Below are 27,051 nucleotides of genomic sequence, written 5' to 3'. Positions count from 1 at the left end.
TGCGGAAGTGATGGAGAGGGAACGCTCACTTTCCGGCTGCGCGAGAGAGGCTCTGGACGAAGTACAGGTGCCGGCGAGGGCCAAGCCGAGAGGACGCGCCGTGCCTCTTCCTCGCGGAGATGGCGGCGAGGAGAAGGACCGAGGCGTTCATCCCCGCCGAGGAGAGCGACCAGCTGTTGATTCGGCCCCTGTGAGTGGCTGGGACGGTCTCGCGCCGCCGCGGCCTTCGGCTGACCAACCGCCCTTGCTGCGCGCATGCGCACTCTTTCGCTCTGCCTCCTCGCGCGCAGAGGGCTTAAAGGGCTCCCGTGTCTGTCTCTGGAAACCCTCACGAAAGCATTTCTCTCATATATATAGAGGGAGAGGGAGGGAGGGAGGAGAAGGATATCTTCAATCCTGGGCTGTGAACCAATAATTGCCTAACAGTATCATGTTCTGGATCAATAAAACCTCTGAGAGTATCTATATCTATAAAGGTAAAGGGACCCCTGACCATTAGGTCCAGTCGTGACCGACTCTGGGGTTGCAGTGCTCATCTTGCTTTATTGGCCGAGGGAGCCGGCATACAGCTTCCGGGTCATGTGGCCAGCATGACTAAGCCGCTTCTGGTGAACCAGAGCAGCACACGGAAACGCCGTTTACTTTCCCGCCGGAGCGGTACCTATTTATCTACTTGACTTTGATGTGCTTTCGTATATGTGCTGCCGAAGCGAGCACAGACTTTGACGTGCTTTCGAACTGCTAGGTTGGCAGTAGCAAGGACCGAGCAATGGGAGCTCACCCCATCGCGGGGATTCGAACCACTGACCTTCTGATTGGCAAGTCCTAAGCTCTGTGGTTTAACCCACAGCACCACCCACATCCCTATCTATATCTGTATGCAAATCAGGAAGATCTCAAACAAAGATGTTCCCAGCATGTTCGCACTCCTGTCTCAGCGACGCTGGCTTGGTCGTGTCCACAAAATGGAAGATGGCAGGATCTCCAAGGACAGTGCTCTGCAGGGAGCTGGCTTCAGGCACCAGACCAACTCTTCATTACAAAGATGTCTGCAAGCGAGACATGAGGAAGGCTGGCAACATCAACCCTTGCAGATGACTGCAGTCCCTGGAGACAAGACAGACAAGTTGTGTGTCTACAGTAGCAACCAGAGAAGGAAGGCAGACATACAGAGAGAAGAAACGCCATGGTGCATCTACAGCAGCATAACCAAATCCTTTTATCTGCCCCAGCTGCAGCAAAACATGTCTGTCCCATTTAGTGTATTGGTCTCTACAGCCACAGCAGGCTCTGTAACTCTCCAGTGGTTTGACTTCACTCTCAAAGGCACACTCCTCCATTGCCTCCCAGGACAGACAGATGCCAGCAACAAACATATACAGTGGTACCTTGGGTTACAGATGCTTCAGGTTACAGACGCTTCAGGTTACAGACTCCGCTAACCCAGAAATAGTACCTCGGATTAAGAACTTTGCTTCAGGATGAGAACAGAAATCGTTCTACGGCGGCAGTGGGAGGCCCCATTAGCTAAAGTGGTACCTCAGATTAAGATCAGTTTCAGGTTAAGAATGGACCTCCAGAACGAATTCTTAATCATATACACACACACATGTTTTATTTATCTCAAACATGATGTTATTAAGCAATTATTGGTTCAGGGTTCAAGCTTTACGGGGGATCATGGTTAGAGTCAGGAGATGGTCCCTTGATTGTTTGGATTCTCTCTGTGGTTTTGAATGAGATACTCTGTCAAGCCTTGGATAGGTGACAGATGTAAGTGGATGAGGGAGCACTTTTAGAGATGGCAGAGAGCTATGAGTTGGTTGAGAGCCCACATCGAGAGTGCAGGAACTCTGGGGATTTGAGCGGGGTAACTGGTCTTCTCCCTAGTAGCAGTTGGCTGCCTTGTGCCTCCAGTTATTGTCAGTTTGCATTTTTGTAAGTAAAGACAATAAAACAAAGTCTGTCAGCTTCCAGTGGTCTCTTAGAGGAAGTAAACTCAATGCAACTAGAATTTCTTCCCCATTCATGGATTCTGCATTTGTGTCTTCGGGCAAATGCTTCATGAGACAAGGTGTCAATAGGAATTTTTGTTTTCTTTCATTCATAGCAATGAGAATCCTTTCAGGCTGTCAGGTCAGTGGCGTATCGTGGGGGGTGCAGGGGGGGCCGGCTGCACCGGGCGCAACATCGGGGGGGGGCGCTCGCACTCGCAGTGCTAAAATCAGTGCTAAAATCCACGGGTTAGGGGGCGCAAATTACTTGCCTTGCCCCAGGTGCTGACAACCCACGCTACGCCACTGTGTCAGGTATTATTTTGGAAGCCTGTCGTCAGAAATGTTGTGAAGATGGCAGAGCAAAATGCTGAATCACATGCTGCTGCTATGTTTTACTGTTATGTTTGGACATGAGACATGCCCCCACAGGTCCAGCCCCCCCCCCCCCACTGCAGGGTTATGTGTATCTTTCATCTTATTTGCTGAGTCACCACCATTTTGTGGGCTTGGTAGATCTAGTGATTCATTTCCCAGTAGATCCTTCCTCCCTAAGATGTTGGGAAGTAGGCTAGTATACTTTTATTGGTAAGTTGCTACAATAACTGTTGCTCCACAGCCTGAAACAGCCTGAAATGTTTTCAAACCACTCTGTTGATAGAACCAATATATACATTACTACATGGAATCTACTCTCGACCTTACCCTGCAAGGCTTGCATTTACTCTAAGAAGTCAAACAGCCTTTCTTTTCTCACCAACTTTCTGATTTATCCTTATACACCTCACCAGCTTATACAGTTTTTGGCCATTATCATAGAAACTTTCATTCTAGCTGGCTAAGCGAAATGGATGAAGCATCATTGCTTTCATGACAGGATTACCTTATCATCTTTTGTCTAGACAAGGCCTTAGCTTCAACAGCTCATGGGAAGCTCATGCTTAATTTTTAATCCATCATCTCCCTTAATCATTTCTCTTTCACTGTTTTTCAACAAGGAGCCCTTTATCTTTTAAAGGTGACCTACAATCCTTGTTTCTAGACATATGACCTTTCATTCAACTGTAATAATTTAATGTCTGAATGAGCCTGTTTCACTGTGATCCTGGATTTGTTTAATCATCTCTGCTACTTTATTTAGTTACACCATAGACATGCATGAAGCTAGAATAAAAATTGTGACTTGTTTACTTTAAATACCACATTCTGTAGCTGGCTTCTAAATAACCATTTTCCTAGTTGCCTGGATATGCTGCAAGCAACCAGGCAGGAAACCTATTGTAAATTGGAGGTTGTGTTGGTTCTTTTGCTTTAGGACTCAGCAGAAGCAAAAAATGAACAGGCTTAGTGTGTATGGACAGGTGTCCTTGTGAAATTCGTTTTAGACTAGCTGACCCCTGTAGCCATATTTGCAACTTGTGTTTTGTTCCGTTTTACTTTCTGCAAAATCTCTAGAAATCTGAGGAGCAAGAAATGAAAGTCATTTCTCCCAAATTATCTTGAATCTGATGAGCTATAGAAGGAATAATTGTTGAGTTGATTTAAATGATCAGCTACGTCTCTTACTATAATTGAGTTCATTACAGAATGTAGTATGCCTTTATATCCAAATGTGCACTTACATAACTAGGGCTGCAGTCTTCACTTATCTCAGAGTTACCTCCACTGAGTTCATTAGGATTTATTCTGGTTAGGACTGTGCTGTTGTAAAGCATGGCTTTCAAGAGGTTTCAGTTCACATTTCACATTATTGCCTATTTTGGTTCCTCTCTTTGAAAATGGGTGCAGATGTTGAACTGGGTTCCTAGTTGAAATTCACAATATGAATGAACCTGGGCAAGCCTTGGACTTGCATGCTCTCTCATCTTAGTTGTGAGGAGGTGATTAGAATCTTTTGCTTCAGTTGTTAACTAACTGTTTTTAATGTTATGCCCAACCATGTATAAACTGTGGTTAGTCATGTATACAAGTTACTCAGAAGTTATTTCAAAATGTGGACTAAATAGTAGGCTTGATTGAAGGAACAATAGTTCAAGATTAGCTGCAGTTTAGGGTTCAGATGTATTGTTAAAAACAAACATGAAAGCTTCCATTCTCCTTGGGGAGCACATGAGCCCAAGGCTTGCCCAGGGCTGTTCACATAATGCTAAACCATAGTTTAGCATTACATCGAAATCAGACCATGGAATTAAACCAAAGACATCACTTTGCTTGGACAGTTACATATAGTTGTTTATATATCAGTGGGTTTTTGATTGTTTTTTGTAATTTGTCACAACTTTCTTTTCACAGAGGTGCAGGGCAGGAAGTAGGAAGATCATGCATTATTCTGGAATTTAAAGGAAGGAAGATAATGGTAATCATTGATCTAAGTTATTTATTAACGCTTTGTCACAGTAGACACATCTTTGACAGTAAATATTCAAAGCATTCTACCACTGCAAACGTCTTAAGGATTCCCTTCTTTCATATGAGCCTCTTCTGGCTCTCTCCTTTTATCGTTTCACACACACAGCCCACACAAACACTATCTGAACTTTGATGAGTTGGGATAGACATGGGACATTTTCATTTTCAGTGTCCAGACTGAGGAAAGCCCTCCCCAGAAGTTTTGTAGGGCTACCACATTGCTCACTTTTCAGCAGTGACATAACGTTGGTTGCCAACACCTGGGGTTGTGCTGGGCGGGGGCTGCCAGGCTAGCCCTCACCGCCGACACTGTCAGAGTGACAATGCAGGGATGCATTGAGCTGACATGGAAACTTCCTATGTAATTACACCTAGCCACGTGATGAGAGGATTTCCAGAGTTGTGTTCCTTTTATGGAGCATTGCCAACAGTGCTGGTCACTCCCCCACCCATTTCCTTCAAATGAGAGGATAAACATTTGGGTTACACCTAAGATCATATGCTTTTAAACATTTGAAATATCAAGATGCAACATAAACTTTACTGTTTTGATGTTAAAGAGCAATCATCAGTGTATAAGTATGTGTTAATACCATATGCTAGTTGTTTGTAGAAATCCAGTTATTGGTCATCTTTTTTTTAGCTTGATTGCGGAATCCACCCTGGCCTAGAAGGAATGGATGCACTTCCATATATCGATCTGATAGACCCAGCTGAGATTGATCTCCTCTTGATTAGTCAGTAAGTGATGTGTTGCTCAATGCCGAAGGCTGGGGGGAATTTTGTATTTTTATTTTAAAATGCTGAGACTCTGTAACAGATTTGTTAAGCTTTGCTGATGTTGAAGTGTTAAGTGTTAGCTGTTTTGATACTTGATCTTTTGTTGAAACAGCAAATGATCTAGCTGCATGCTATGGTATTATATGGCTTGATTCTGAAATCTGATCTTGCCTCTTTCAGTTTCCATTTGGATCACTGTGGGGCATTGCCATGGTTTCTGCAGAAGACAAGTTTTAAAGGGAGGACCTTCATGACCCATGCTACAAAGGCAATTTATAGGTGGCTTCTGTCAGATTACGTCAAAGTTAGGTGAGTTCAACCTCTTACTTGTGGGAGAAAACTTTTGTGAAATGATGCCATAATTTGAACAATGGATGTGTAATATTTTTGCCTGTTGCATTGTTGCCCTGTAATCTCAAATGCCCTTTGTGGCGACCGTCTTCTGAGTCCTGCACAATCTTATCTTCAAAAACTGGGGAACAGGATGACGTTTTGCCTTACTATTTTATACAGCAATATATCAGCAGATGACATGCTGTATACGGAGACGGACTTGGAAGAAAGCATGGACAAAATAGAAACTATCAACTTCCACGAAGTGAAAGAGGTGGCGGGAATCAAGTTCTGGTGTTACCACGCAGGCCACGTTCTGGGAGCAGCCATGTTTATGATTGAAATAGCTGGAGTGAAGGTATTTCCTTAGCTCACTAGATAATCCAAGTAGGCTTGTTATCAGTGGGCCTTTATTTATATTAATTTACCTCTTCAGTGTGTTTTGTGGGTATAGGATTTATTCACCATCACATTTCTATTAAACCTGTCACATTAAAGATACAAAGTGTAAGCCAGAGGTAGGGAACCTTAGAACTGGGCCCCTCCAGTCCTCTCTGCCTGGCCCTTGAGACTCATTTGGCCACATACCCAGCCCTCACTGAACCTTTTCCATGGCCTCATTTGGTGCTTTAGCTTGGGATAATACCTCTTGCTGGCTGAAACTTTGATAATGCCTCTTGCTTGCCTGGATGGAGGGTGAAGAAGCTTTCATGTGTTTATGTGTGTTTATTCCATATGTGTGTGCGCCTGAATTTGTACAACTGGAATGTAGTCTATGTCACACCCATTATGCAGGACTTAGTTTTTGGAAATGGGTATTTTCAGTTCTTCCCAAGGACCTATTAATCCACACAATAGCAGGTTTAAACACTGCTAGCTTTTATTATTGCAGAAGGATTAGCACATATTCAGGCTCTCAGCAGAAGTAATCTTAGCATCAGAAGTAGTGATAACAGCAGACTAAGTTCCGCTTTTGCATCTCATTCATTTACAACGTATAGAAACATTACATCCAATTTACGTCACCCTGCTTAAGCAAAGTACAGTGGTACCTCAGGTTACATACACTTCAGGTTACATATGCTTCGGGTTACAGACTCTGCTAACCCAGAAATATTACCTCGGGTTAAGAACTTTGCTTCAGGATGAGAACAGAAATCTTGCTGTAGTGGTGCAGCGGCAGTGGGAGGCCCCATTGGCTAAAGTGGTGCTTCAGGTTAAGAACAGTTTCAGGTTAAGAACGGACCTCTGGAACAAATTAAGTACGTAACCAGAGGTACCACTGTAGATATTACCAGGCCAATGTGAAGTCAATCCTTAGGGATTCCTTTAATTCCAGTGAGCATATCCTAGATTTCTATGGTTGTTCCACCCACCTTTTGCCTCTGCCTCTGTCCACCACTGGAGTGTGGCCCGTTGAAGTTTGCTCACAAGAGAATTGCAGCCCTTGGCTAAAAAAGGTTCTTCACCCCTGGTATAAGCTATTGTTATTGGAAGTTAAGGGTTATCCATCTGTAGTGCTCAAGTAGTATGCATGAAATTCCAACTTCCCATCATATTTTGTGATACAGGCTTCCCCTTAAGCACTTACTGCTTGGTCCATGATGAACTATGGATGAACCAATAGACATTGACTTAACTGTTAATTTTTTTTACCATGGTTTATATTAGTTTCTCTGTCTAATTACAATGTACATTGTTTCTTTGTCAAAGCTTTTATACACAGGTGACTTCTCAAGACAAGAAGATAGGCACTTGATGGCAGCTGAGATTCCCAATATTAAACCAGATATTCTTATAATTGTAAGTTTCTTCTCCTATAATAATTTGAAGTGAAAACTCTAATAACATTCAAGTTGCACACTCTTGTCTTAGAAAATTACAACAGTACATCAAAATTTAGCTCTGCTTTATTAAATTCTCATGCTAGACATGTTTGAGATCAGGTATAGTGCTACAGCCATGCTGATTGACACAACTCATTACATTTTTGATGGTCTGAAGAAGCAATTCCTATTTTTGTGAGCAATTGGTCTACATATGTTCTGGAGTGTGGGTGGCAGATCCAGTGGCAGTTTTTAGTAATCCCAAATAGGAATAGTGAGGCTGTGACTAGATTGTGGCATAGTCACACTGCCATTCTGGTCATGTGTCTTGTCATTATTTTTAATGGTGTGTCTTTTGGCCTTAGGAATCTACCTATGGTACGCACATCCATGAGAAACGCGAGGAGCGGGAAGCAAGATTCTGCAACACTGTACATGATATTGTAAATAGGGGAGGCAGAGGTCTTATTCCTGTGTTTGCTTTGGGAAGAGCACAAGAATTGCTTTTGATTTTAGGTATATATCTGCACATCACCTATTTCCAACTTTACATGTTCAGTGAGTCTGAAAAAACTACATGTCCATCTAAATTATATTTACTGTTCTTAGTTTTCATATTTGTTAAAGTTGTGTGTTGTTGTTTTTTAAAAAAACCTAGATGAATACTGGCAAAATCATCCTGAGCTTCATGAGATACCTATATACTATGCTTCCTCTTTGGCAAAGAAATGCATGGCCGTGTATCAGACCTATGTCAATGCCATGAATGATAAAATCCGCAAGCAAATCAACATCAACAACCCATTTGTATTCAAGCACATTAGTAATCTGAAGGTCAGTGTGAATAAATGAAATTTTAATAACATGAATGTATAGAAAGGTTATTAAGAACTATAATTCTGACTTAAAATTGGGCATCAAACCCTTTTCAGAAGAATTCAATCTACCAGCAACTCTTACCTGGGTCTAGCACTAAACATGCTTCTGATAAGCATCCTTCTGGGATTCATGTATTACAACAATACATCAAAATGGCATCTATTCTTGTTGCCAGAACCCTGCAGAAATACTTTGAGCTCACTGAGGATCCCCTAGAGTCCTTTATAAAAATACATCACTAAAAGACTTTTTGTCCCTGAGAGCAAGGGTAACAGTTAAGGTGGAACACTTTTCTCTGACTTTCATAAAATGGAATAATAATTATTCTTTGCTTACCTAGAGCATGGATCATTTTGATGACATAGGCCCAAGTGTTGTTATGGCTTCCCCCGGTATGATGCAGAGTGGTTTATCCAGAGAGTTATTTGAGAGCTGGTGTACTGACAAGAGGAATGGAGTCATCATAGCAGGATACTGTGTGGAAGGAACACTTGCTAAGGTGAGGTATACTTTGACTACTGGTATATGTTAATACGCAGGGCAGGCAGCTTAAAAGACTTAATTGTTTTACCAGGGAATCTGGACTAAATTGGGCTACTGTTTTGGTGTCCATGTACTTACAGTCTGATGCATACTTCAGTTTGTACCTTTTTTATTATGAATGAAAGATTACCAAGAAACACTGGTATGAAATATCTCAAAGCTGGAATCCAGTGATGGAATATATCCAGATGAGATTAGATATGTCACGGTGAATTGCATTAGAATAGGAAAATCGCAATATTTTGCTAGGTAGAAATGTTGTGTGATGGTGCTGGGAAGGAATTCTGTATTGACTGTTTTTTATACATGTATATATTTAGTGTAGGGATGCAGTGGCACTGTGGTCTAAACCACCGAGTCTCTTGGGCTTGCCAATCATAAGGTCTGCAGTTCAAAACTGCACGACGGGGTGAGCTCCCGTTGCTCTGTCTCAGCTCCTGCCAACCTAGCAGTTTGAAAGCACACTGGTGTAGCAGATAAATAGGTACTGCTGTGGTGGGAATGTAAATGGTGTTTCCATGTGCTCTGGCTTCCGTCACGGTGTCCCGTTGTACCAGAAGTGGTTTGGTCATGCTGGCCACATGACCTGGAAAGCTGTCTGTGGACAAATGCCCGCTCCCTCGACCTGAAAGTTGAGATGAGCGCCACACCCATAGTTGAATTCAACTGGACTTAACCGTCCAGGGATCCTTTCCTGCTTTTACCTTTATATTTAATGTGTATCTTCATAATAAATAAATATTCTGAATGAAATAATATAATGGGTGCATTTTGTTTATTGTTGCAGCACATCATGTCTGAACCTGAAGAAATTACAACTATGTCAGGACAGAAACTCCCACTGAAGATGTCTGTGGATTACATCTCTTTCTCTGCACACACAGATTACCAACAAACCAGCGAGTTTATCCGGGCACTGAAACCTCCCCATGTGGTTAGTGTTTATTTTTGTTATTTTCAAGAAGTACAATATTTGTCAAATCCCAATGCCAGTTGAACAAATTCCATTTAAACTAGCCAGAGGAGAACAGTAATTCAAAGTTGCAGCAGCACTCCTTTTTCTGTGATAAACCATGCTTTAAGTTTTCTTCCACATTTGAAACAAAAGTGATTTTTCTTGAGAGTGCTGCTGTAAACAGTGTGTAAAGCTTGTAGCTTCCGGAAGAAAATATGTGACTTACATGTGTAAAATGATTTGGAGGTAAATCAAGCGAACATGAAATGAAAGAAGATAGAAGAAGAGGCAGGAAAATAAAGTGGTTGAAAAAGGGATAGGAGACGATGTGGGAAACCGTCAAATAACAATCCAAAGAGAGCTGAGTTCCAAAGAGCTGTGTGGACTTGAGGGATTGTCTCACTTCACCCCCTCTGCAGCCCATAGCATCCACTCAAAAAAGCTGCTCTGGTTTGTGGGGCTCTCTCAGTCATATACAGGTGTAGGATACAGGCGCATATTGAAGACACCACCACTCTTCCTCCTCTTCCCTAAGCTGCTACCTTCCTGGCAACGCATCAGGAGTGCCTATATTTTGACAACTAACAATGACTTTTTCATGCAGATATTGGTTCATGGTGAGCAGAATGAAATGGCCAGGCTGAAAGCGGCAGTAATACGTGAATATGAGGATAATGATGAAGTTCACATAGAAGTCCACAATCCTAGAAATACTGAAGCTGTAACGCTAAACTTCAGAGGAGAAAAGCTTGCCAAGGTAAAAGGCTTATGTTTTCTTCATCACAATAAGCACATTTACCTAGTCATCAGGTTATTTCTTCAAAAATATATCTAATTCTTGCGAAGGGACAACTCAGTATATTGGATGATGAACACAGCGCACAGCTCTTATGTCAGGAAGCATAACTTCCTCTTGCCTTTGTTTAGGAAACTTGTTCTTGCTCTCATCCACAGCCCATTACAAATACACTGCTCAGTATGTTCCATAATCTGCTGTTGGATATTGAAGGGTTGCAGTTGTTTGAAGCCTTTGAAATATATTAACAGCTTCAAATAACATGCATGTGCACACTCTTTGTCTATGAACCCACCCAGGGCCACTACTCAGAGAGGTCGGGAGAACTAGTGATTCTGAAAAGGACAAGAATAGGCCAATCATAACATAGAGAACTATCACATGGGATTATTGGTGGGCTGTCCATTCTGAAGTTGAGAAAGAACATGGCAGCTTGTAAAGGGAGTTTTATAATTGATAGGTACTTTTAAGTCATGCTTGCTGATAAATTCACCTTGAAATTTTGGTACATGGTCCTAGTATACAGAACGAGAAGGGATGCCATATCCAGTTGTTCAAATGGGGACTGTTTTTCATCACCACCCATTTAAAAATATCTATCCTATTTGCAATTCCCGTACACTTTCTTACACATAGTCTTGATTTTTCTCTTGTGATTTCTCTAGGTTATGGGCTCACTAGCAGATAAGAAACCAGAACAAGGGCAGCGCGTTTCAGGGATACTAGTTAAGAGAAATTTTAACTATCACATACTTGCTCCATGTGACCTCTCCAGTAAGTAAAAGTGAAAACATTTATTATCCTTGTTCCATTGGTTTGGATCCCTTACTTTCCTTATGTAAACAGTATAGAGTTCCTGTTCACAGAAAGGGCTTTTGCATCTTTCTTCTTTCTACTCCTGTGAATGTGGATCCCCAAAATCTAGAATTGGTGTGGGACAATGCAGCTGGTGGGGAGGAGGGAGATGAAGAATTAATCAGGCAGAAATTTACATGAACAGAGGAGCAACTTAAGGTCTAATGTTGTCTTTTTTGCTTTCATTTTTTTTTTTTTTTTACAGATTACACTGATCTGGCTATGAGCACTGTGACACAAACACAAGCTGTTCCATACACAGGCTCTTTCAGTCTGCTTCATTATCAGCTACAAAAGCTAACAGGTGCGTAACTGGAGGAAGCCACTTGAAGTCTCTCCAAAATTATTACTGGAACTTGCTTGATGAGAAGATCAGTAATGTCCAACAAACTGTTGAAACAACATCCAGCATAACCCACTGTGCAGCTGGAAGAGATTTTTGGGCACATTTTAGGACCATTTTGAATTCATGAGTTGCAATAGATGCACCCAAGTGGTATGTACAGAGTGTGCCCAAGAAATATTTAAGCAGTGATGCATTTATTGTGGTATTTTATATTTTTTCAAGGTGACATAAAAGAAATAGAAGTCCAGGATAAGCCAGCTTTGAAGGTTTTTAAAAACATTACTGTGGTCCAAGAGCCGGGTATGGTGGTGCTGGAGGTAAGGACAGAATACAAGTTTTTGTATAACTGTTGTGATAACATACAAGTGGCTTTGAAATAGAGTTGGGCTTCCTGAGGTGAGGGAGTGCTATAATCTTGGTACCCCAACATACAATGTCAGGTAGCCAAGCCTTTGAAGTCAGTGGAACAAGGGAGCAAGGCTGATAATGATGAATGTAGTAGATTGGCGGACTCATAACATAGCCATTCTAATAGCCTAGTCGCAACCACTTTGAACTTTATAGTTAAAGCCGACAGTTTCCCTCTTAACCAGGATTTCAGACCAGCCACAAAACCAAATAAATGTAGAAAGACAAAAACAAAATTACTTCAAATGGAATTCCAACAATTAATGTGCTCTTTAATCATGCTTTTCCCTCTCATTCTGCTTTTTCTCCCCCCAGTGGGTAGCAAATCCTGCTAATGATATGTATGCAGACACTGTAAAAACAGTGATACTGGAAGTTCAGTCCAATCCCAAAATTCATAAAGGTATTCCCCTTTTTTATTTGTATATATAGTATACTTTTAATAGTGTGTGTTTTGTGAAAAGATGTGAACTAATTTTATATTGGAGAATAGAGTTCTGCCAAGCCCAGGGTCCTGAGACACAATCCACTGTCCAGCTTCCCATTACTTTTAGCAGGGCTGAAATAAACAGAATTATATAAACTCCTCCCTTTAATATGAAACTGGATTTTGAGGCACGTGTAATGTAACATTATTGAAGTCAATTTCATGTGCAAATAGATATATCAAAACTCAGGAACATTCTTCTAAATTAAATCATGTCAATCACAGAACATGTTATTAATTAAAATTCTATTTGTCAAATCTGTTCAGAATCTAACGTTCTGGGAAATTAATCTTCAGAGCAGAAACATACAGTAAGCCCACAACTTACGCAGGGGTTACGTTCTAGAAATCACACCTAAAGCCAAAATGGGTTCAGTGGCGAGTGGAATTACCAAAGTCATTTCCCCCAGAACCCAGCCCCCTTTAAAAAAATTAAAACTTGCTGTGCGCATAAAGCTGAATGCGCACAAGTTAAATGCACATAAAATGTGGGCTCACAGTATTATCTGCAATGAAATGGTACTAGATAAACCTAGTTCCTAAATGTATCAGTTGAAGAACTATTATTATTAAAAGCTGAGCTGTTAATAGTTCTTCTGTAAATGCCAATAGACTGCAAACTCGTTTCATGTTAAGAAACAGAAGCCTGTAACATCACAGAGCTCATTCGGTGTCTTGCTTGGATACAGATTTCACACCCACAGGGAGAAGGTGTGTGAGACCTTGTTTCCTTCCCTTTGCCCCTGGAAAAGTGTGGGAGGTGGCACTGGTGACCTCAAAAAGAAGGGAGAATCTGTAAAAGCCATTGCCCTCCCCTGCCCCACTGGTGAAGAGGATCTCTCCAGTGAATCAAAAGCCTTCCGGGGATAGAAGGAGCCCTTCAATTGGCAACAGACAGCAAATTCTGGATTCAGCCCATAAAATGATCATACTTGTCTATAACCTAATGCATGTCTATGAATCCAATAATTACAGCATGAAGTTCAGATCCAGCTATTCCCCTCCACACACACCAGCATGATCTGAATTAGCTAAGCACAACTTCATTTACATAATAATGTACAAAAAAACCATTTAGACTTGTAGGAACTCAGTAGTATGTGCCAATATTTTCCTTGTCGTTTAATGCCTGTTACATTATAGCTACATATATGTAGCCCAGCTACATTATAATAAATGGCAATTACAATGGAATGTAAAATGTATGGGTTTTTTCCAGCTGTGGTACATAAAATTCCTAAAAAAGAAGAGATAGATGCATATCACAAGAAGATGGAGATTATGCTTCAGTAAGTTATAACATCACATAACCCTCTCTTTCCCACAAAAGATAACTATCATATATTTTAGTACCTTTGTTATTGAACAAAATTTATTTTGGGGGCTTGCTCAAAACCTTGTATTTAGACCAGAGGTTATACTGAAAGGCCCAACATTTTTTAAGTGTTAAAATCCATCTAATAGTATGGAAATCATTCTAAAAAGGTTTCTTTTCTAGAAATTTGTTTGAATCAGAAAGTTAGATTCTTAGACTACAGTTCTATAGAAATCAGTGGGGCTTATTTTTGCAAAAGAAGCCAGAGGAACATCGCCTCGCTGTGAGCCATGAAGGCCACTCCCTGCAAGGCCCTTTCCACCTGGCCTAGGGGGCAGGGCCCACACTCACCCAGCCCTACTATGTTAAATATGTATTCTGTAGTTGACCTCCATTGTAATGTTTTATTTTGAAATCTTTAAGATGATATTTTAGTTTTCTGTTATGTTGCTTTGACTGTATACTCTATATTTGACTTTTTTCAAATTGTTTTATTGATTTAATATGCTGTAAACCGCATTGAGATTTTTCTTAAAAATATAAAGCAGTATAGAAATTAATTAATTGATTGATTGATTGATTGACACAAAGGATCACACTGCTAAACAGAAAACACTGTAGTTAAATAGTTATATAATTTGGTGCCATTCTATGTTTATTAATGATTAGTCTTTCATTTCTAGGGACATGTTTGGAGAAGACTGTGTAAGTGCTAAGAAAGATAATGTACTGAGCATCACTGTGGATGGAAAAACAGCAAATCTTTCATTGGATACACGGGTATTTATAGCTAAATTTCATGCTGATGTATTGTGTCTTGTGTAGCCGATGAGATTTATGCTTAGGAATGTATGCAGCACCACAGTAGGCTTTCTGAAATCTAACAGCTAACCATGCATTTTGGTGACCATTGTCAGAATAAATCGTTCTTTTCAGAAGATTTCCAATTCATTATTGCATTTCCACCTTCAACACTTAACCTTTTGGTTGATCACACTTGCTAGAAGATAGTGTGAAATAGAATGACAGAGTGATATAGAATTGTTTCTTAAATTTCTGCCCCCTTTCCAGCTAAAGCTCATAAAGGGACTTGCAATTATTGTTAATTTTAAAAAGTACTGTGTATAAATTAAATACTCAGAAGGATTACAGTAAATTATGTTTTGTAAGGAATGCCGGAGATCTGCTGGGTTGTTCCTCTTATATTGGGAGAAGTGGGGAGGGGAGGCAACTTTTGCTGATTCCTCCTTCCCCCTGCAGTCCCTCTCTACTTCTCCCAATATAAGAGGAACAACCCAGCAGATCTCCGGCATTTCTTACATCAGGATGCCGCTGCTTTACGGCAAACAATGTTCCCTGATAGACATTTTATATAGGTATGAAATACTCAACCAAGCATCAGTAAATTCAGCATTCATGGCATTCTTTACATCCACCAACCCAGTCAAAGTTCTTGAGGCTGAGTGCTCTTAATTAAGAATTAATTGGGTACATTATTGCCAGCATAACACCTAGAATTAAAGTGCCTTGTCCAGCTTGCTTAAGGCTGTTAAACTCAATGGTACTAACCAAGAGTAACTGGTTATATAATTGTATGACTTTGGCTGAGATCCAGAAAGCAATTTAGGCTCAGATGTAGGGGTTTGTGATAGCCCTTTGAAAGTTTCGACCACATTTCAAAAGCAGTTAGGGGAATTTAAGTCTAAATTTACATTGGATTCATGGAATGAGTTATGTGGGTGGGTGTTTAGATTTTTTAAAAATTGTCTGGCTTCTATGCAGAGTCTTCTCAAGAAGATCAGAAAAATACATTAGGGACTTGCAAATTGATTCTTATTTTCTCCTCTTCTAGACTGTTGACCATGAACCAGGATGTGAAGATGATGATGAAACTCTTCGGGAAATGGTGGAGTTAGCTGCACAGCGACTCTACGATGCCATCACCCCTGTGCAATAAACTGATTGTCCATTGTATATTTTGGGGCCTATAGAAAAATTGTTACAAATCTGTTTATTCTCAATGTGGTTTTTAAAAAAATAAATGTTCTTTAACAAAGTACGTTTACCTTTTTCTTGGCCATAAAACTGTTTTAGCCCCAAGTGGGCAGATGGCAATAGCAGACTTATTGATATAAGATGGAAATGTATTATAGAAAATGATCCTTTTAATTAGGTCTAGTAACAGAAATATGCAACCTCTTATATGTGTAAGATAATATATTATTATGGACAGCTCCTCTGTAACAGAGGAATTGTGTGTATCCATTTAAAATATATTTTAAAAATGTCTCTTGTTAATGGCCTGATTATAAAACTTACAAAGACTAAAATCCCAAGTAACTTCAATCAGCTTCAGAAGCTCCCTCTTTTAACTATAGCCCTCTGCACCACCTGGGAATCTGCTCCAAGAAACTATCTCTGATGTGACACCAGAGGTCACAGTTGGATTTCGGGAAAGTCCTAGAATGTGTATGAGAGCATACATAGATATACATACGTACACACCTCTTTCAGACCCAATGTTTGTTTTGTGTCCTGGATTGACTTACAAGACATTAATTATCACACAGACCTAAAATTACATACATGCACCAGAACGTTCCTGGCTCTGCTAGCTTCTTAACTCCAAGAGTGACAAAGTGAATTAAGAAATTTTAGCTGCTATGCTCTTGATTCGTCTCCCCTCCCCACCCTGGCTTTTTAGCACTTAGCTCCTTTGCAAAAAGTTTTCTTGTTTGATTTGTGCATATCAGGTTGCTATTTAAAGCATAGCAACTAGGTTTTGCTTTGTGGCAAGTTGCAAACTGAGTACACAAGGAGGAGGTGGAAGAGACTTGAGATGGATGTTAGAATGAGGTTGCTCCATGAAATTCATTGGCAGTAAGATTCAGGATGGACAAAAAGGAAAGTATGGTACTTCCGCACAACACTGCCTGCTCTCACGATATGGGAGTGGCAATGGCAGAAACGGGTAGATGATTATACAGCTTCATGGAGGGCAGGTCTAGCTAAGTGGGAAAGTGCTATTGCTATTAATGTTGTTAGCATTCTTTATTGCATTTACAGTGGCCCGACTGACCTCAACCAGAAGTTGGGCATGCAGTGTCTCCAGTTTATTTTAAAAATGATACACCGCTTGATTGTACGGGCTGTAGAATAAAACCTCATGCTGTGGAATACAGTGGTGCCTCGCAAGACGAAATTAATCCGTTCCGTGAGGCTCTTCGTATAGCGGTTTTTTCGTCTTGCGAAGCAAGCCCATTGACAACTTAGCGGATTAGCGCTATTAGCGGTTTAGCGGCTTTTAGCGATCAGCTGTTAAGTGGCTTATCAGCGGATCAGCTGATAAGCGGCTTAGCAGCTTAGGAAAAGGGGGGGAAACCTGCAGGAACTCGCAAGACATTTTCGTCTTGCGAAGCAAGCCCATAGGGAAATTCGTTTTGCGAAGCGCCTCCAAAACGGAAAACCCTTTCGTCTAGCGGGTTTTCCGTCTTGCGAGGCGTTCGTCTTGCGGGGCACCACTGTACTTCCATCCAATTTGGCAGGTGCCCTGGGAATACTTAACCAGGCAGGCCTATGCAGCCATTTTTAATTTTCTTCAGTAGCCATTAAATGTAATGTTTTCTATATTGCTATGCACCACTGTGCAATACCTTTCTTCCAAGAAGCTGAAGGTGGCACATATGATTCTACACCTGGCTCGTTTCATCTAATTATCCTATATTTTCATGGGTGTATCCAGTATTGGGGGGGGGCAGCCAAATTTTCATTTTTTAGATCAAAGTTGTAAAATCATGGATAAAAATACCCACATGAAGAGGACATTAGAGGGCAGCAGGCTTCTGCTGTAGGGGGAGTGTCACAACCTCAAATAATAGAGTGCTTTCAATGCTTTACAATAATGTTTGTGGATCTAGGGTGGAGGGCAGCTGCCCCACCCCCACCCCTTGGCTATGCCCATGTATATATTTCACTTTTTCCCTGTTGTAAAACGCCCTGTGATCTTCAGATTAAAAAGGTAGGATAGAAATTTAATAAACGATACTTGCACTATGAGGTGTCAAAAAAGGATATTTATGTATGCCACTACTACAGCCTGTGTTTTGTTAACCCAAAAATGGAAAACGAGCGAGGTCCCAACTAAAGAGGAATTGCAGCTTAAACTGATGGAATATGTGCAGCTTGCAGATCTAACATATAAGAAGAACATAAGTTTAAAGTAGATTGGAAAATGTTTATGGAATATATGGGGGGGGGTTGTGTACACTTGAAAACGTTGATAAATTCAACAGTGTAAAAAAGTTTTGATAAGATGTAATAATGGAATACTGAATGGCTTGGTTTATATAAAATGTGCAGGGATTTATGTCATGAAAATGAACCATGGAAAGAGAAGAAGGGAAGTCATTGATATTTTAAGGTTGGTTAAATGAATATTCTAAATTGTAAAACATGAAATCTAATTTAAAAAGTGTGTGTGTGTGTGTGTGTGTGTGTGTGTGTGATTAAGCAGCTGGAAATCAGGGTGCAAATTCTGACTAGGCTATTGAGTCAGGGGGTGGAATTTGAACCCTGATCACCCAGCTGCTTAAATCAGCCACACTTTGAACCGTTCGTGTGCTGCTGCTGCTGCTGCTGCTGCTGCTGCTGCTGCAGGTGTGGGGCTCCCCAGGTGCGTCGGATTGGCCTTCAGGTTTTCCACGCCACCTTCGCTATAACCCGGCCAGGAGAGACGGAGGGAGAGGCCTCCACGCGCGCGCCCCCCACTTCCCCTTTGAATGCCGGCGGGCAAAGCGGCAGCCTCGCCTAAAGCCCCTCTGTCGGCGGCGGCTCCTCCTCAGCTCAGCTCAGCGGAGCGGAAGGCAAGCGCTGCAAAGAGCGGCCTCAAGAGCGGCCCGCCTCTCCGCCGCCCAGACGACCGACTCTCATGGCCCTCTCTGAGGCCCAGGCCTGCGGGAGGCGGCTGCTGCTGTGGTCCCCACCGAGGGTCATCCTCTTCGGAGACTCCATCACTGAGGTAATTCTCCCGAGGGGTGGCTTCTCCTCCTCCTCCTCCTCCTCGCCGTCAGCGGTTGGGAAGGCGGGTCACGACGTCTGCTCTGACTCAAGGGGCCTTCGTCTGCTCTTACTCAAAGCGTCGTAGGGCCTTGTCCTACCCCACTTCTGCTTCCCCCCGCTCGTGTTCCCACCCGCCACCCGTTTACGAGCCATTGAGAAGCAGAATTGTAAGGAAGGAGGAAGAGCGGGCAGGGAAGCTGGTTTGGTTTTTGTGCAGGCACAGAAGTGGGGTCTGGGGTGGGGAAATCGCCTTTGATGTTGTCGTAGTCATCTCAGCATTGTTGTTGTAATAATTTTGAGGTTTCAAATAAAGAATAAATATTCATAAATGCACACCTATCTAAATATATATGAACCATGTGTCTGAAATAGTATGGGAGAGCAATCCTGAAGCCATGTTGACACTCCCAATGACCTCAAATACTCCTCTGCAGTAAGGAAGGCAAATGGGGAAAGCCTTCCTATTGTCTTTTGGCTTGCAAATCCTGTCTTAAAGGCATATCTGTGTATGAATAAAGTGAGCCTGTCTTAAGGGTGTATTTGTGTATGAATAAAGGGACGCAGGTGGCCCTGTGGTTTAAACCACTGAGCCTAGGACTTGCCAATCAGAAGGTCGGCAGTTCGAATCCCCGCGGCGGGGTGAGCTCCCGTTGCTCAGTCCCAGCTCCTGCCCACCAAGCAGTTCAAAAGCACTTCAAAGTGCAAGTAGATAAATAGGTACTGCTCCGGTGGGAAGGTAAACGGCATTTCCATGCACTGCTCTGGTTTCGCCAGATGACCCGGAAAATTCTCTGTGTACAAACACCGGCTCCCTCGGCCAATAAAGCGAGATGAGCGTTGCAACCCTAGAGTCGTTCGCGACTGGACTTAACTGTCAGGGGTCCTTTACCTTTTTAAAGTAAGCCTGTTACCTGGACTCAGGAGCTAAAGTATTGACCATCACAAAAGAATGGCCAGACTGCCCAGGTACTGCCATCAGTGACCACTGTCAGGTATCCTGGCAGGTAGGATTTGTGCTGTAGACCCCTTCTTTCTGTGATGTATGTATGATGTATGATGTTTTAGCAGAGTGGACTTGGGCTACAGGGTAGGCAATACCAAAAGTCTATATAAGGGCTTGTTCAGGGTTCTCCTCCCTCCTGTGTGTGGTGAGTGGGGACCCTGTTGCAACAGTTCCTTTAATAAAGATCAGGCTTACTAGCCGCTTTGCTTCTCAATATACTCTGCTTGGCCTCTTTCTCCTACGGATAGGGAACCCACTTAAGGACTCTATATGAATACCCCATAAGGGAAAGGGAGCAGATTTTTTTCTTATAACATCATCATCATCATCGTTGTTAGTTGCTCGTCCTGCAAAAAGGTTGCAGAACAACTTAACAGGATTTAAAATCACAAGTATGCATTTTTGCACAAAATTTGGCAAGGACACATGTAGCGTGTTAACACATGCAATAGCAGCTGCAGAAAGTTTCAGCAGCTGCAGTTAACACCAAGCAATGTTACTGGTCTTCATCCAATAAAACGTGGCGGGAGGGGGGGGAGGTACATTTTTACCTGGTGCCCCAAAGTGCCATTGAAGGCCAAGCTGAGTGTGAGAGGCTGGGAGCCACATCTGAAATGGTTTAGCAAGTGGAATTTAAAAGGCAGACACAGTGATGCCTGCTGCTTGTACAGTGGTACCTCGGTTTAAGAACATTCCGGTTTAAGAACGATTCAGTTTATGAACTCTGCAAAACCGGAAGTCGTGTCCCAGTTTGAGAACTTTACCTCTGTCTAAGAACGGAATCCGAACGGTGGAAGGACACCGGCGGCCGGAGTCCTCATTAGGGAAAGCGCGCCTCAGTTTAAGAACAGTTTCGGTTTAAGAAGAGACTTCCAGAATGGATTAAGTTCGTAAGCCAAGGTACCACTGTATGTGGATTCAGCCTTGGTGGACTGGGGCATCTGTTTTCGAAATGCTAGTTTAATACAATGGCAACTGCCCAGGGCTGGCTCAAGGTTGAGGCCTCTTCTCTTGCCACTGCAGTGCAGGTAAAGATAAGCAGAGCGTCCTCTAAACTCTCCAAGCAGTGGCACCGTGCAAAAGCAACCATGGTGTTGTTAATAACGGGCTGCTGTTGCCAGACCCCCTGCCCTTCATCCGTCTTTACTCTCATAATTTACAAAATTGGCATACAAACACAAAGATTTTTTGAATGCTCCTCCATGGAAAGGAAAGCAATCATTTTCTGCATTCATCCTTTCATTCGTTCATTATTTACTTATTTGCATTCTAAATCTCCCCTCTCTCGCCTCACCCCCCACTGAGCTGTTTGCAGAAATTGGTGTTAAAAGGGTCCCTACCATCAGGCTTACCATTTAAAATTGTGCAACACACAAGGAAAAAAGGAATAGGAGGGTGGAGGAAAGGTAGCGCTGTAGGGTGAAGCCTGGGCTAAAGCTTTTTGAAACATGCAAAGCTGCACACGTGAGAGGGTTCAAGAAAGGTTTTGCTGCTTGGTTCTGTTGATTGCATTAATTGGCCTTTCTGTATGTATGTATGTATGTATGTATGTATGTATGTATGTATTTGTTTAGTGCCTTGGGAGCAATGCTAGAGCAGCAAGTTACCAGGTAAGAAGTGGTACTGCATCCTAGCAGATAGCCTTAGCTGATGTACCATATTTTTCTGTGTATAAGATGCCCCCATGTATAAGACGCTCCCAATTTTGGGGACTCCAAATTAAGAAAATACCTGTGTATAAGATGAGCCCCAATTTTAAACCTAATTTTTTGGTAAAAAAAACAACCCATGTCTTACACACGGAAAAATACAGTATATAGTTTTAACAGCAAGCCCGACTTGTCTGTGGAGTGATGATAGAGCAACAGTACCACAGAGACCAGAACGCTAGGGAGAGTAGGCAGGAATGCATTATTTGGTCCAGTGACGTGCGACTTAAATTAATTTTGTTAAATATTCATTACTTTCCACTTGTTTAGTTTTCCTTCCAAGAAAATGGATGGGGAGCCTCACTTGCTCACCGCTTGGCTAGGTAAGACATAGTTAATGTTGTGTTTCAGCTGGGTTTAAAAATGAAATATCTCAGGTGTTTAGGAAGATAATCTGAAAATAATTATTCTTTTGAGAACCTTCATTTGTTTGATGCATAACATCAAAACCCCTTCCAGTAGCACCTTAAAGACCAACTAAGTTAGTTCTTGGTATGAGCTTTCGTGTGCATGCACACTTCTTCAGATACAGTGTATCTGAAGAAGTGTGCATGCACACGAAAGCTCATACCAAGAACTAACTTAGTTGGTCTTTAAGGTGCTACTGGAAGGAATTTTTTTATTTTGTTTTGACTATGGCAGACCAACACGGCTACCTATCTGTAATCAAAACCCCTGATAATTTTGTTCTTTTAGTTCTTAATTCTGAAGTTTATTGGAAACATTTACTGAAAATGTAAAGCCTCGGTTTTTAAGAAGCAATTGCTTAATACTAAAAGGAAGACAATGCAAAGAAAGCCTGCAATCACATAAATCAGGAAATGTGAGAGAATTCTGCCTGTAGATACACAAGTGCACACACATGCTGTGAAAATAGGGCATTCTCTTTTAACATTGTGAAATATAGTTTACTGTGAGGAGTGGAGGAAAAGAAAGTAGATACTTGTGCAGGTGGCTAACTAGTCTTCCACATTCAGAGCATGGTATTATTACAGGATGACATTTCTTTCCATATATATACTCCTTTTAGAAAATGTGATGTTCTGAATCGCGGACTCTCTGGCTATAACACAAGGTGGGCAAAACTTGCTCTGCCAAGATTGATCAGCAAAGATTCTGATGCTAAGAACACTGTTGCTGTAACTGTCTTCTTTGGAGCCAATGACGGTGCTTTAAAAGGTGCAGTATAGTTTTACTCTCCCCTTCCCATTCTTTTTTTCCAGAATGGTTCATCAGGTTGCAGTAGAGTAGACATGTAATTTCAGATATTTGAGAGTTAGCATTTCAAACACTTTATTTTTAAACGTATTTTTTAAGGGTTTATGTGCTACCTTTCAATAAAGAAATATATTTTCTGAGCAGCATAGAAATAAAACAAAATACTAAGTAAAGCAGCAATGAATTTTGCATTTATTTGTTTCTATGGCCAAACATATGGCAAATTCCAGGCCTTATAACACTGGTAGCTTCCTATACACTTAGCTCAGTGCTTGAGTGGTAAACTAGTGTTTCCCAACCTTGGGCCTCCAGCTGTTTTTGAACTACAGTTCCCATCATCCCTGACCACTGGTCTTGCTAGCTAGGGATGATGGGAGTTGTAGTCCAAAAACAGCTGGAGGCCCAAGGTTGGGAAACACTGAACTAGAGCATTGGAAAGTGGGACTAAGCAGACACATTTAATTATGGTTTAAAAGTGCAACCCATGCCATGTGAGCACTGCACAGCTTGCAGTTACTGATGCCAGGTGTGTGGGCAATGTTGAGTTATCAGCAGCTGCTAGCCATGGTGGCGTCCCAAGAATGCCATTGTACTCAGGTCCTGCTTGGCCTGTCATAGGCATCTAGTTGGCCACTGTAAGAACAGAATGCTGAACTAGATGAGCTCTTGTCCTGAGCTAGCAGGGCTCTTATGCTTTGATGACAAGAAGGGAATTGAGCACAAGATAAAACCACGGACATTTGTGGACTGTAGGTGTTGGATATCTACTGAGTGCACACCTGTCCCACTTCTGCAGGCACTGTTGATTCTAGGATTGCTTGTACCAAGGTGAGAGGGAGAGCTGGGTAGAACAATGAGGCACTCATGACTGCAAATCTCCCTCTACATTCTGCCTGTGTTTGCGCGTGTGTGTAGGAAGAGAACAGGGCTGTGCTGTCTCTGCATGTAGTTTGTGCCTATTCAGTTCATCTTCCTCTAATAGTGTAATATTTGTAAGCAAAAGTAGAATTACATTTGCTTAAAGTGATAATTTATAGTATTTCTTGTCTTGTCTCAATAACCCCGGCTCAGTATTTATTTATTCAAATTGTCTCTCTTCCACTCCATAGCAAAAAAAAAAAAAAAATTAAGAAGTTGTCAGAGTGACACAAAAGTACAGTCCTTGCCCTCAGGCTTACAATCTTAAAAAAGACACAACATAAAAGGAAAATGGGTTAAGAGGGATAAGATAAGCACCCTCAGGTTATAACATCTTAGTCACAGATTGGCCAGGAGGAGCCCAAAGTTGTTGGTTTCAGCTACACCAATGGAGTGACCCCACCTCCCTTCCCTTTCTCTATTGAAACCCGATGTAATGGCTGCTGGCAGGAAATAGTTGTTGGAGGAAGGAGCCTGGCTTCTCTGCAGAGCTGGTGTTGGTCCTGCATCCCTTCTTCCCCTTCCTCTTCTGCAGCTTGATGTAATGTAAACATATAATTGGTTTATCAATGGGCATGGATGGACACATGGCCCATTAGGGCAATGCAGGTGGGAAGGTAATGTGAACCATCTTACCTAAATGTAAACTATCATGCCTGAACAGATGTGAACCCTAAACAGCATGTGCCACTGGATGAGTACGCTGACAATTTGAAAAGTATGATACAATACCTAAAGTCTGTGGACATTACAGAGGATAAAGTAATTTTGGTGACGCCACCACCTTTGCATGAAGCAGCTTGGGAAAAAGAGTGCATTGCCAAAGGTAAGAGAGTTTTTATCTCCTCTCATTTTGGATTAAGAAAAGAAAATAGTGTACCTATGCTCTGAACTCTCTAGTGGTCAGCCTATTACATGTTCTATAGGAAGTAACTGTCTTAAGTGACAACTGGTGGCCATTGCTGTGTGATCAAAGAACTGCTATGCTATGATTTAAATACTATAGAAGCAAAGCAAAATGTCTTGATTAGCTGATGCTTCTGTACAGCAAGAAAATAGACTTAACATATTTTTAGTATTGTGGCAATTGAGAAGTGCTTTAAGTTAATTTTCACTAGCCTGCTCTCTGCCAACTTTGTTCCATCATCCACACCTCACTAAATTGAAGTGTGTGTGCATCCAACACCTTCAAAATAAGAATGAAAATATGCGGCATTGTGGATGTAGATCTGATTATTTTTAAAAAAACAAAAACCACCATCCAGCAGTAGGTATGTGAACAAAAATATTTTGCTGTGTACTGGGTTTCCAGGGGTGGAAAACTAAAAATCATTGGGGCCTCACTGCCCAGCCCACCATGTCCCCTCCTTGACCTCTCCCAAGAAGGTTTTAGGCTTGCTAAAAGCATCTTGTGGAGCCACTGGAGACTTTTTTCAAGCAGCTGGAGTGTGTTTTCCAAGGGGAAATGCAGGCAGGGAGGGCTTGACAACAGCCTGGTTTTGGTACCCATAGCTAAGGGTAAACTGCTGTGGGTCCTTTCCACACTTGAGTTTATTTCTACTCCAACTTTCTAATTATACATGGAGTGTTCAAGGTACATTGAATCATAATATATAACATCAAGTCATTGCACAGCAGAAATCACAATAAATTAAAATTTCAGAAGATGTATAAAAGCAAACATAGGTCAGACCAAAATGGGAGCAAAGTTGCCCACATGAAAAGCTCAGATATTACTTCAGCAACCTGACTTACCCTAGCAAGTGTTCATATTGACATGCAATTAGGCATATGGATCCTTGAAGCCATATTCAAATTATATTTGGATGTGGATTTAAATCATAATTGTGCTGTCAAAGCAAGAAGCATAAATCTAAAGCCCTCCTTTTGTTGACCTTGCCCCCTCCCTGCCAACCCCCAATTCTCAACAGGTGAAAAATTAAACCGCCTCAACTCTACCACAGGAGAATATGCCAAGGCATGTGTTAAAGTAGCCAGTGATTGTGGCACTTCCATCATTGATCTGTGGACACTTATGCAAAAAAATAACCAGGTATGACCCCTTTTATTGATTGATTGATTGGATTTGTTGGTTGCTTTATGTTGGGCAAGACAACCCAAAGCAACTTACAACCAAACCAATCTCTAGACATTTTAATAGTGAGTTTTTAGAATGTCATTAGAAACAATGTGTCAATTTGGGACACTCATTAAGCTGAAGCAAAGGTTGATTCAAAGGGCCCATGCCGTGGTTCTGTAGAACAGTAGTAGCTTGCTTAAATGTGTTTGGCTTTCATTTCCTTCTAAAAAGTCACCAGACTAGTTTGTTGTATCTTTTGAAAACATCCGTTTTAGGACTTTGGCTGCTACCTCTCCGATGGACTTCATTTATCAGCAGAAGGAAACAATTTTCTAGCAAACCAGCTTTGGTCACTCCTGGAACAAAGAACATCAGCACTCCCTGTAATGCTTCCCTACTGGCGTGATGTAGATCATCTCAACCCTGAAGCTAGCCTTCAGGGGAATCTTCGTGATTTATAAAAGTTATAAAACAGTGGCTGCTGGAGAGAAAACAGCAGGTATCTTTAAAAATACAAAATATTTTTTCCTATATTTTTAGATTGTCTGAATCATTTCAATTTTTCCTCCTAATTAAACAGTGGCATTAAGCTGTAGCAGTGCCTCAAGCTATACTTAAGGCATATTTAAACAATCCAGTAATTGCAGTGACCAACTGAACTTGAAGCTGAGTAATTCCATAGTAACTGTATCATTTATAAGCTGCTTAACACAATATTTTGTGTTTTAGCTAATATTATTTGAACTCCTATTGACATTGAGCTACTTGTGTTTACTGTCTCGATCTTTCCTACAAAAATAACGCCACAAGTAGTTTATATGCTCTTTTTATTGTGACCAGCTTTTTCCCCAGACTTTTGGCAGCAGAGCCACTCCCATATTCAGTCCCAAGGTTCACACCAGCCAGGACATGAGGCAGGTAGAAGCCTGGAGCTGGCATAGCAATTGGAGCTGATGTCTCTTAAGTCATAGCAGTGGAACCAGCTCTGGATCATAGGTCATCTCAGCTTCTTCCCAGCAGGAAGTTCACTGACATTAGTGGGTAGGATGGGGAGAGCAACACTAGCATCACTCCACAGCTGGAGGCTGGTGGAACTGTACCTATGCCCATAGCAGATGAGTAGGTTGAATGTCAAGTTC

The 27,051-nt window shown here is 41.6% G+C and overlaps 2 protein-coding genes across 2 annotated transcripts in view; both read left to right on the top strand.

Moving 5' to 3' along the window:
• CPSF3 (cleavage and polyadenylation specific factor 3) lies at positions 1–15,982 on the top strand. Its single transcript, XM_079969841.1, has 18 exons — positions 1–190; positions 4,287–4,350; positions 5,047–5,144; positions 5,364–5,492; positions 5,697–5,874; positions 7,230–7,319; positions 7,708–7,858; positions 8,001–8,176; positions 8,562–8,720; positions 9,552–9,698; positions 10,324–10,476; positions 11,181–11,289; positions 11,576–11,674; positions 11,939–12,033; positions 12,440–12,527; positions 13,831–13,900; positions 14,610–14,706; positions 15,779–15,982. Exons 1-18 carry the CDS (start codon positions 120–122, stop codon positions 15,881–15,883), a joined length of 2,079 nt encoding a protein of 692 aa, XP_079825967.1. The 5' UTR covers positions 1–119; the 3' UTR covers positions 15,884–15,982.
• Positions 15,983–18,562: 2,580 nt separating this feature from the next.
• The window catches only part of IAH1 (isoamyl acetate hydrolyzing esterase 1 (putative)), a 10,945-nt gene continuing 2,456 nt past the window's right edge, over positions 18,563–27,051 (top strand). The window contains 7 exon segments of the mRNA XM_079970091.1: positions 18,563–18,756; positions 18,759–18,943; positions 21,967–22,019; positions 22,727–22,875; positions 24,497–24,658; positions 25,764–25,885; positions 26,188–26,411. Of these exon segments, the coding sequence (XP_079826217.1) occupies positions 18,705–18,756; positions 18,759–18,943; positions 21,967–22,019; positions 22,727–22,875; positions 24,497–24,658; positions 25,764–25,885; positions 26,188–26,373 (909 nt within the window). The 5' untranslated portion in view covers positions 18,563–18,704 and the 3' untranslated portion in view covers positions 26,374–26,411.

This window comes from Podarcis cretensis (genome assembly GCF_951804945.1).
Source record: "Podarcis cretensis genome assembly, chromosome: 3".
Classification (NCBI taxonomy): Eukaryota; Metazoa; Chordata; class Lepidosauria; order Squamata; family Lacertidae; genus Podarcis; species Podarcis cretensis.
The sequence above is the reverse complement of the archived record's forward strand: the minus strand, read 5'-3'. Positions and strand labels throughout refer to the sequence as shown.

Bases quoted from the DNA above. Each gene is read 5' to 3' on its own strand.
- CPSF3 (XM_079969841.1), top strand. From the start codon at position 120: ATGGCGGCGAGGAGAAGGACCGAGGCGTTCATCCCCGCCGAGGAGAGC. The intron at 5,875-7,229 runs GTATTTCCTTAG...TCTTTGTCAAAG, and splicing joins TTGAAATAGCTGGAGTGAAG to CTTTTATACACAGGTGACTT. The intron at 12,034-12,439 runs GTAAGGACAGAA...TTCTCCCCCCAG, and splicing joins CGGGTATGGTGGTGCTGGAG to TGGGTAGCAAATCCTGCTAA.